Here is an 11,866-nt window from a genome sequence, read left to right as displayed (position 1 = left end):
GCTACATGAGTATTATTGCATAAGTCTTTTGTGGACCTCACTCATTGCACGATCAAATAAGCATATATGTATTTTGTTATGTGTTATCAATAAAAGCAAGAATCCTTGGATAACTCTAATAAAATGAAGTGTTGTCAGTCATTTTGAGTTTATCGTTTATTCTGTTTATAACCTTGTGATTGTCTTGGTGAGAGGTGAGTTATGATTATTGATCTAGTTTCGAGAGTATATTTGTTAAGCAATTGCACACACGCACATTTTTGGCTTGTGAGTTGGTTTGTGGGGTTTGATTGACCTTTGTGCGAATAATTGCATTCTTTGAGATGTTGCTTATTAATTGGTTTAGTTTTTCTGAGGGGATCATTGCATTCATGATAGTTGCATTAATGCATTTTTTATTTCCTATTTTTGATTCTGTTTATGCTTGAGGACAAACATCGATTCAAGTTTGGGGGTGTGATAAGTGGCATTTATATCCACTTAGAATGCTTCGTAAAGGCTCGAATTTGTGTTTTGTACTCAAGTTTTTTTGTGTTTTTGATGTGTTTTTGATGTGTTTTTGTAGTATTTTGCATTTCAGGGTATATTTGGAAGAAGGAATGGTTATTGACACACCCCATATTTAACAAAAGAAACTATACGAATAATCATAATAGATATCAAAAGGAAATAAATACATCTGAAACCAAGATCTTTACAGTTTAGGGTTTGGAACAACCCAACACTATTTACTATTACAACCTGATTTCAATATTGAGTCCTCACACAAAACGATCACTATACTACCTGAGCTCGAACATACAACTCGGTATCACAAGTCTTACGGGCGGTCTGCTTGAATCTAACTATATCTACTAGCTGAAATATCAGGGCGAAAGCAAGTAGTGAGCCAAATGCTCAACAAGTGCTATATAATATATAAACAAGAATGAAAGAATAACAATGGAAGTGAATGATTCAACAACATAGTAACATGAGATAAACTTTCAGGGTGATGGCATCATTTATTTGTAACAAAACAATTAAAAACCATTTTTTTTATCAAAATCCATTTTATGATGCTACGGATTACAGCCGGTGATCAGCCACGAAGTAATCCCGAACCTCGATGGGTTCTAGAACATTAATGGGATCCCTAGAAAACTATTTAAAAGCGGAAAGGACTTGCGTCTCAGCCCAGATCCACTATTTAAAGAAAACATTTGTCCCCCTTTGGGACTGAAAATCCATTTTTTAACTTTTTATTTTAATAATTGATGCCAAGTGATGGTTAAATTCTTATATAGTGAACAACTTTATCAAGGGTCCTAGATCAACTTCGAGGCACATGGAATAGGTTCATATAATTTTTAGGCCGTGATCAACTAGACTGATATCTTATCAAATGGGATTACAAAGTTTCTATTCACAAGGGATCTGATCACTAAACATAAGGGTATTAACCAAATAATCAGGGTTACATTGAGTTCATGTCATTAACTCAGGGTACAAGAACTAAAGTTGTTAGTTGTAACTACATAGGGTTGAGCTTTAGATAGAACAACAATTTAATGTTTAAAGAGATTACAATATTAAACAGGATTTTTAAGGATTTGGTAATGAAGTTTAACAGGGTTATTGAATAGTATAAAAAAACTAGGTCAAAATTAGTCCAATGTAGTGATTCCAGATAAGACATAGGTATAAAAATATAAAGAAGGTAAGCATCAGTTCAAAGTATAACAGGGTATCATGGTTTAGGGGTAAGAATAGAGTTACAAGCAATCATGAACAACTTTAAGGAATAACTGACTTTTATGTGTTAAGATAAGGTTACTGAGTATAACTTATACAGGTTTCAGCATCACAATTACTTTGGTATATTAGCACGGTATGAGTTTTGAGTTACTTGCATAGCAATTTTCAAGTAAAGTTAAACTACTTGCAATAGATACTTGAGGGTTCATGGCACTTGCATATAATACGAAAGATAAATTTGAAAACACTTGGATCATGTATATATGTATATCAAAATGAATTAGAATACATGCATCTATATAAAAGCTGGGTTAGCACACACTTGCAGTGTAAACAAAAAAAGGTAGGTTGAAATACTTGCCTTGAGAAAGGCTTGACTTGACTGGCAGGTGGGAGCAACTGGGAGCTTTACTCGACTTTAATGGCAAGTTTACCCTCGTCTCGCGAGCCTACACAAAAAATAATAATAACCTCATTGGCACTTAGGCCTATATACACATACATGCTTACAATTACCTTATAAGCATAATAGTTCACATAGCCACATATGCTCACATTACACATTTAAGTACATAATAATATATCAACACATTATCTTGCATCACTAAGCTTGGATGATCTCACTCCACTTACTCAAGTCACTTAGTTATGTTAAACTAGTCAAAACTCCTAATATTGACCTCATTACTCGAAGTGCCTTTCCTAAACCATCAAGTTCCTTTTGACCCTGACCTAGGCCTACACTCTACTGACCTCATACTATCTTAAAACTATGATGGTCAACCTAGGTCTCACTCATAAGTGCTCTAAAACTAAATGTTAAGTGAATGTGCTCATTATAGTGATTTCAGGATGACATAAATGGGTTCTTGAGTACAGTTGACACCCTTACACCTCAAGTTACCTCCCAAACTTCTACACTAGACTCTTCTGATCATAAGGTAACTCCCAAACTTGGTATGACTCAAAGGCCTATCTTGGGCTTCCCTAGGCCTAAGCTTAAAGTCCACGGTTCCCCTGTTTTCTAGACAGAAAAGTGTCATGTCTTGCACTAACTTGTGACACATTATTCTAACTCAATTCCTATGAACTATGGCTGGAAAAACACCTCTAACACTCCCTCTAACTAGGGCCAACAAAGTCCTAGTGAGGACCTACCCATGACATGGTTAAAACTCCTCATTTCTAAGTTGCAGTCATACCGTCCCTTGCTGGATAGATTTAGCGTTTTCACTCGTGCACCTAACCAAACAACCTAAAAACTTCTAACTATCATCTAAAATCTGAAATATACTCCTAGAACTAGCTTCCGGTGGCTTGGGCTTAAAAATGCATTACAATGACAAGGTCAAATCTCACCCTAAACCACATGTTACCAAACTGAAAATCTGCAGAATTTAGATACTCCCTACCACCATGATTTTCATTGACCAACTAAACCAACCATCAACCACAACCAATCCTAATCATAGACCAAGGTTACTACTGAACTAATAATCCTAAACACACTCTCAATCAGTGGAGATCATCCTTACCTAGGTGCATTATAACCATGAAATACCAAAACACAACCCTTAGTAATTCATGTCAAACTTTGGAATATAACCTTGATAATTACTCAAAAATTCGAAAGATAAATGCATAAAACCTCATTAGTTCATCAAATATATCCATTGCACTCATCATATCAAATCAAATAACGAAATACTAACTCATCACAAGCATTATAATTCGAATAAACCAAAGTTAACACATAAATGTGTAGTTTCAACTATATAAAATCATGACAACCTTTATAGTAGCAAAATCCAGCGATAAAACTAACATGCATTAATGAAACCTTACTATTCAAGTTCATAAGTTAACATGCAATGACTCATACAAAATGTTTCTTCTAGATTTCAAGTAACAAGCATTTAACAAGTAAAATACAACCAAGTCACCATTAAGAACCATTCATCCAGCTCCCTTATGGTCATGGCCGAATGAAATGGAAGGCAAATGACCATATAAAGATTTTCACTCTCATGACTTAGCATTTGACCATTCCTTGTAGTTCCCTCAATAATAAAACCTTAGATCCATAAGAATCAAGATTATACTTTGAGTTCTAGTTAAAACTATGATGCAAGTAGAAACATTAATCGGCTTATGAAAACAACTATATGTAGGTGTTTGTCTTGAGGTGGGGAGTGTATTTACTTAGTAAAACAATGGAATTGATGGAGGAAAAGTGGGGGTATGGTGGTGGTGCTAGGGCAGCCGAGAGAGAGAGAGATAGGAGGGTGGAAGAGAGAGAAAACTTGGAGTGATGTGTTGGTGGTAGGAAGAGTGTGGAAGTAAGTCAAAAATTGGATTTTATTTATGCTATTTTAGTTAGTGGATGATGAAATGACAAGCTTATCCTTCCATTATTAACTTGGCAAATTTGCATGCAAGGCTATTTGGGTCATTTGCTTATAAAAAAATGAGTTAGTGGGGTTGGAATTTCCAAATTTGCCCTTATCTTGTGTTGGGAGTAAAATGCATGCATGGGCAACTAAGTAAATTGCAAATTAAAATTAACTAATCAATATAAAACAATTTCTATAAATATAAATATACTTCCATAAATCACAAAATATAAATCCTAAAATAGCTTATGATTTTAGAAATTCAATGATATATAATTTGAAATTTTTTGTTTAAATATTTTTAAAAAATCGATTTTTCATATAGAATGAAATACTTTTGATTATCATTTAAAAATACTAAATAATAAGATTTTCCTTTCAAAATTTTTTATATAAACTAATACATTAAACAATTAGTTTATAGGCACTCAACATATAGATCACTCACAATTATAATTCCACATAATTTAAATCTCAATTATAAACACACAATTATAGATAAGATTTAGAAATACCGGTCGTAACATCCTCTCCCCCTTAAAGGATTATGTCCTCAGTATCTAGGAGAATAAGTGAGGATACCGGCTACGTATATCTGACTCTAGTTCCCACGTTGACTCTTTAACCTTGTGATTTATCCAAAGTACTCTTACCAACTTGACCAACTTGTTTCTAAGACTCTTTTCTTGCCAGTCGAGTTTTTGACAGGTTGCTCCACAAATGACCGGTCTGCCTGAATCTCTATAGGTTCATACTCTATCACATAGTTGACATCAGGATTATACTCCTTAAGCAATGACACATGAAACACATTACACATGTTGATACTGAGGCGGCAAAGCTAATTCATAGGCCACCTTCCCTACTTGACTCAGAATTTCAAAAGGACCAATATATCTAGGCGCTAACTTCCCTTTCTTGCCAAATCTAGACAATCCTTTCCATGGTGATACCTTCAGCAATACGGCTTCACCTACTTGGAATCTGATATCCTTATGTACCGGGTCCGCATACTTTCTTTGCCTATCTTGAGAAGCAAGTAATCTCTTCTGAATCAATTTGACTGCCTCATGCATTTGTTGTACCAGTTCCGGGCCTAGAATCTTTCCTTCTCCCACTTCATCCCAGCTGGTTGGTGATCTGCACTTCCGTCCGTATAAAGCTTCATATGGTGACATGCCAATACTGGAGTGATAGCTGTTGTTATAGGATAATTCAACCAATGGCAATTGGTCATCCCAACTTCCCGTAACATCAATCGCACAACTACGTAACATGTCTTCAATTGTTTGAATTATCATTTCGCTTTGACCATCAGTCTGCGGATGATACGTCGTACTCATGTTTAACTTTGTGCCAAGACTTTCTTGAAATTGCTTCCAGAATCTCGAGTTAAATCGTGGATTTATATCCGAAACTATCGATACAGGCACGCCATGTCGTAATAGAATTTCACGCACATACAGATGGACTAATCTGTCCAATGAAGACTTCTCATTAATTGGAAGAAAATGTTTTGACTTCGTAAGGCGATCAACTATAACCCATATAGCGGCATGTCCGGATTTCGTTTGTGGTAATCCTACTATAAAGTCCATGGCAATGTTTTCCCACTTCCATTCTGGAAGCTTTAAGGGCTGAATTAATCCTCTTGGTTTGTGATGTTCGGCCTTCACTTTCTGACGAGTATAACACTTCACAACCCATTATGCGACTTCTCGCTTCATATTTGGCCACCAAAAGTTCTGCTTCAAGTCCTGGTACATCTTGGTGCTTCCCGGATGGATTGAAAATCTAGAATTGTGAGCTTCTTGCAATATCTCATTCTTCAATTCAGTCACATGAGGAATCCAAATTCTTGATGAAAACCTTAGTATACCTTGCTCATCCCTTTTAGTACAAATCTCTTCTCCGGTCAGTTGATTATTCTCCTATTTCATCACTTCTTCCTGACATTTCTTTATGTTTTCCAACAATATTGGTTGAAAAGTCATAGTATGATAAATCTCTTCAACTTTTCCGCAAACACAAAGTTCTAATTCAAATCTCTTAATTTCTTCAGATAATTCCTTTGGTATTGCTACCATATTCAACCTCTCTTTCCTACTCAAAGTATCAGCTACCACATTCGCCTTTCCCGGATGATAATTTATCGAGCAATCATAGTCCTTAATCAACTCCAACCATCTCCTTTGCCTCATGTTGAGCTCCTTCTGAGTGAAAATATACTTTAAACTTTTGTGATCCGTGTAAATCTCACACCTTTCTCCGTAAATGCGATGTCTCCAAATCTTAAGTGCAATTACTATAGCTGCTAATTCCAAGTCATGTGTAGGATACTTCAATTCATGTAATTTTAGCTGTCTTGATGCATACACAATCACCTTGTTGTGTTGCATTAGCACACAACCCAAACCTTTATGTGAAGCATCACTGAAAATCACAAAGTCTCCTTGATTGTCTGGTAATACTAACACCGGAGCTGTAACCAACCTCTGTTTTAATTCTTTAAAACTATCTTCACATTCTGCATTCCATTCAAATTTCTGATTCTTCCTAGTCAACTTAGTCAATGGCATGGCGATTTTTGAGAAATCTTTAACAAATCTTCTATAATATCCTGCCAATCCTAGAAAACTTCGCACTTCCATAGGTGTCTTTGGTCTCTCTCAACTCATAATTGCTTCAATTTTTGCCGAATCCACTTTAACTCCTTCACTTCCAATAACGTCCCAAAAATTGAACTTCCTTTAACTAGAACTCACATTTAGAAAACTTGGCATATAACTTCTTTTATCGGAGTATCTCCAATGTTATCCATAGATGCTGCATATGTTCTTGTTCTGACTTTGAATTTATAAGAATATCATCAATGAATACCACTACAAACTTATCCAAATACTTTTTAAATACCCGATTCATCAGATCCATAAATGCTGCAGGGGCATTAGTCAACCCAAAAGGCATCACGAAGAATTCATAATGTCCGTATCTCACTACGCCATAAGTGGGCTATTGTAATGTCTAAATGGTGTTACAATAAGCCCCAAAAGCGTTATAATAGGTCTATTGTAACACCAGGGGGCGTTACGTATACTAGCATTACAATAAACACCATATTGTAACACTTTACTGATCTATTGTAACAGAGAGGAAAACGTTACGATAGGCACCTACTGTAACACTACCAGGCCCAAATGTAACACAAAATGAGTGATACAATAGTTTGATCAAGATTGCATAAGTGGGATCCACCCGTGGGCCCATATAACATATTGTAACAATATATTTTATCTATTGTAACACGATTTTTTTGGAATTAAGCAATACTAGCATTTATAATGTAATACTATTTTTAAACATACAATACAGTACGATAGACAAATTTAAATATTTTAAAATACATGTTATTTTTAAACAACATTCCCAACAGCAACGTAACATCAAAAAATCAATACATAATAGTCTCATCTCTAAACTTAAGTGTAAATGATAGATTACTACAAGTACATTGACAACCATAACTTTGAGCGATGTACCAATATAAAACAATATACAATATCTAAGAAGTTGGTCGCCTTGAGTGACACTGGTGTTATCACTTGAATTGGATAAAGAGTAATCCCTAAGAGGTGCGATTTTTGAGGTACCTACAAGATGGGATAAACGATTAAAACAAATATATACATCTCGTATCAAAACTTACGGACACTAGGAGATTACACAGTTCTCGACCAAGTGGAGAATAATATTAAAGTAAATGCAAAAGAATAAAAGAATTATATAAATTGGGCTACTATCATTTTCAATCATAACATACTATTAATACTAGTTGGTAGTTGCAGTTTAAAATTATTGGAATATTTAAAATCTCCTTACCATAAGCTAAACTTCAATTTCCAACAGCAAGTAACAACTTACCATAAGCCTAGTACATGTTCCAAAATGAAACAAAAATGTGATTGGAGAATGTGATATTCAGCAGCGGTAAGAAAGTTGGTTCTGAACAGGAGCAAGATTCATTGGGTGGTCCAATCACATAAAATATAACAGAGGAAATAGACAAGAGTAGCAATCACCTTATTCTCTTTCTCTAGAGCATCATTTATATCAGGTTTCTCACCAAAACCATCACTTTTGGAATCAAGCTCTGCTACCTCTGGCTTAGTCTCACCTGTGTTTGATTCATCCTCAGCGTCAACCTCCTCGGCAGATTCATTTTTTGGTTCTTCCAGTGCAGCAGTCTGATGTCAACCATCCGAACCATAAAATCATTTACAATTTGAAATAAAATATTTCTAGACCATATAACAGTTTAAAAAAACAAATAATAAAAAAATAGAACGAATTAAGTGAAGGGCGCAGAAAAGAATCTTGGCACATGGATGTATCTTAAAAATCAACAATTTACATATAGCAAATATTGTTTGGTGTCTCATTCTTATTAAAGCATGCCCAATGCTAGCGCTAAAATACTTACAGCTATTGTTATGTCTATAAAACCAAAATTGATTTTTGGTGCTAGAAGAAAATTTGTCCTCCAACACATAGTTTGAAAATGGCCACAAATAGCTATAGATAGAATCAAACTGCATCTGATCTATACTTTAAAATTTGGACTTAATTCTCCTAAGTACGTACTAACGTAACTTAGGTGAGTACAAGGAGATTTTTAATGTGAATGCAGGGGATATTAATACCAAATAGTCAAAAAAGGGGGAATCAGATTGAGGAATATGAAACTTTATTTTTAAAGGTGCATACCAAACAATCCCTTCTCTTTCAGACCTTCATAATCAAGAATCTTTGTACAATTCCAAACATAAGAAAGTTCAAAAAGATAAGGACGGACTCATATATGGCATTCAAAATCATTTCCACACTGTAGTACAAACAGTCTATATCTAACATTGAACACATTAAATTCAAAGCTAAAAAAACAAGATCTTGATATGACACAAAGAATGGAAATGAAAATCCACATATCTGCCACCTGAAGGAAAAACACATCATGTAGTAGCAAGAGCTGTACACAAAAATTAACAAGAAAAACAGAAATATGCTCACAATCTCGAAAAAGGATGTAAATTTACATATCAAAACTAGAAACAAGACATGGAAAACTCATCTGGTGGATTAGAAGTAGGAGTTGCAGTGCCTGAGAAATCACAGGTTCCAGGAGCTTGACCTTTCTTCTGAAAAAAACTATTAACAACATAATTACAGTGATCTTTCAATGTATTGGGATTAAAACTATAACCACTTTGACTAATAGCTGAACAATCAGCTCCGGCTCCATAAGAATAATCTATATCTAACATTGAACACATTAAATTCAAAGATGAAAAACAATATATTGATATGACACAAAGAATGGAAATGAAAATTCACATACCTGCCACTTGAAGAAAAACACATCCAGTAGTAGCAAGAGCTGTACACTAAAATTAACAAGAAAGCCGAAATATACTCACAATCTCAATACATATCAAAACTAGAAAAAAGACATAGAAAACTCACTTGGTGGATTAATAGTAGGAGTTGCAGTGCCTCATAAATCACAGGTTTAGGAGCTTGACCTTTCTTCTGAAAAAAACTATTAACAACATAATTACAGTGATCTTTCAATGTATTGGGATTAAAACAAGAACCACCTTGACTAATTGCTGAACAATCAGCTCCAGCTCCACAAGTATAATCGATATCTATCTGCCACACTGAGTCACTCAACCCATCTTTGCATACACAATATGTAGCTCCATCTATCAAAAAAACCACAAAAATCTCATCAAAATTCAAACTTTTTTCATAATTCTACTAAATGCAAAAAACCCCAACTCAAATTTGAATATACAATAAATAGCTTCATCAATCAGGAAAATTCAAGAAATATACAAAAACCTCAAAAAAAATTCAGTCTTTTTTCATAATTTCACTAAATGCAAAACCCCAACTCAAATTTGCATATGCAGTAGCTTCCGTCAGTCAAGAAAATTCAATAAAATTACAAAAACCTCATAAAAATCCAATCTTTTTGTCACAATTTCACTAAATGCAAAAAAAACCCAACCTAAATTTGCATATCTTGTAGCTCATTCCTGCAAGATAGTGTAAAAGAGGGCAGTTGTGTGTTGTGTAAAACAAAGAACCCCCAATTTTGAAGCCCTAACCACCCGCAAGTCTTAAACTCCAATTGGTCAAACCAAAATCTGCAATTAATCAGAACGAAACTCAAAATAAACAATTAAAAGTTAGTATTTTTCTTTAAATCGGAGCCATACTTGTTCATCTCAGATTACAAGATATTTGTTCTTTGATTTTGGTTGTGAGAGAGAGAGGGATAGAGGATGGAGGGAAGGTGAAGAGAGCGGCTGAGAAAGAAGTACAATAAAGTAAAAATTTCATTTTGGGGGGAAATTACTGCCCAATATTTTATAATAATATGTATAATTTTAATTTTTTTATATAAATTATCTACTTAACTATTAAAACTATTATGTATGATATTTGAAACGAAAATATTCTAAAGTATTTATATATATTAAATAAAAAATTTATATTATATTATTATATTTTTCATTTAATATTAAATTAGAATAAAATATTAATACTTATTTATGATAGTATTTTCATTTTAATATTTCTAAAGAAAAAAAATTCTAATATAACACCAGGTGCTGGTGTTACATGTCGTGCAACACCATCATTTGACTGCAACACTAGCTTTCTAACTATTGTAACACTAAATTAGACAAAAATTTCTTAGCTAATGTAACACTACGTGTAACACTTGCATTACAGTAGCCCACTTATGGCGTAGTGTCTTGTCCTGAATGCTGTCTTCGGGATATCGTCTGCTTTGATTTTCAATTGATGGTATCCTGATCTTAAATCAATTTTAAAAAAGCACTTAACTCCTTTCAGCTGATCAAATAAATCATCTATCCTTGGTAGCGGGTAACGGTTCTTAATCGTCATCTAATTCAACTCCCGATAGTCTATATAAAACCTCATGCTTCCATCTTTCTTCTTTACAAATAGAACGGGTGCTCCCTATGGCGACGTACTTGGCCATATCACTCCTTTGTCCAACAATTCTTGTAGCTGGTTCGCCAACTCTTTCATTTCTGCTGGTGCCATCCTATAAGGTGCCTTCGAAACTGGTTCCGTTCCTGGAGCAATGTTTATCTCAAACTCAATTTGTCGATCTGGCGGTAAACCTGGTAGTTCCTCTGGAAACACATCTGGAAATTCGTTGACTACAGAAATATCTTCTATGTTAGGGTTCTCTCTTTCTGAATCTACTACATAGGCTATGAACGATTCGCAACCTTTCCTAACATATTTCTTAGCCTGGACGATTGTAAGAAACAGTCGTTCTTGCCTTTGACCCTTAAATACCACTTTTTCTCCATTCTCCATCTTTAAATACACTTTCTTAGATTTACAATTTATCTGAGCATTATTCTCTCCTAAGCAATCCATGCCTAAGATTATATCAAACTCCCCTAACTTAAAAAGTATCAAGTCTGCTGAAAATTTATGTCCCAAAATATCAATCTCACACTTGAGGACAGAATTGACTCACAGGAATCTTCTCTTGATTCGCAATTACTACATTTATTACCTCGTTCAAAGTCATTTTATCACATTGAATTTTATCAACAAAAGTTTCTGATATAAACGATCTCGTAGCTCCAGAATCAATTAATACCTTAGCTTCAACATTATTCATT

At 34.4% G+C, this 11,866-nt stretch overlaps 1 protein-coding gene across 1 annotated transcript; it reads right to left on the bottom strand.

Moving 5' to 3' along the window:
• Window positions 1–7,506: 7,506 nt before the first annotated feature.
• LOC141702505 (PLASMODESMATA CALLOSE-BINDING PROTEIN 1-like) lies at window positions 7,507–11,615 on the bottom strand. The gene is made up of 5 exons (XM_074506163.1): window positions 11,579–11,615; window positions 9,710–9,892; window positions 8,210–9,318; window positions 8,052–8,132; window positions 7,507–7,780 (listed from the first exon to the last, which is right to left on the bottom strand). Exons 1-3 carry the CDS (start codon window positions 11,613–11,615, stop codon window positions 9,233–9,235), a joined length of 306 nt encoding a protein of 101 aa, XP_074362264.1. The 3' UTR covers window positions 7,507–7,780; window positions 8,052–8,132; window positions 8,210–9,232.
• Between the last annotated feature and the right edge of the window lie 251 nt (window positions 11,616–11,866).

The sequence above is a fragment of the Apium graveolens genome, chromosome 2 (assembly GCF_009905375.1).
Source record: "Apium graveolens cultivar Ventura chromosome 2, ASM990537v1, whole genome shotgun sequence".
NCBI lineage: Eukaryota > Viridiplantae > Streptophyta > Magnoliopsida > Apiales > Apiaceae > Apium > Apium graveolens.
This window is presented reverse-complemented; position numbering and strand designations above follow the sequence as displayed.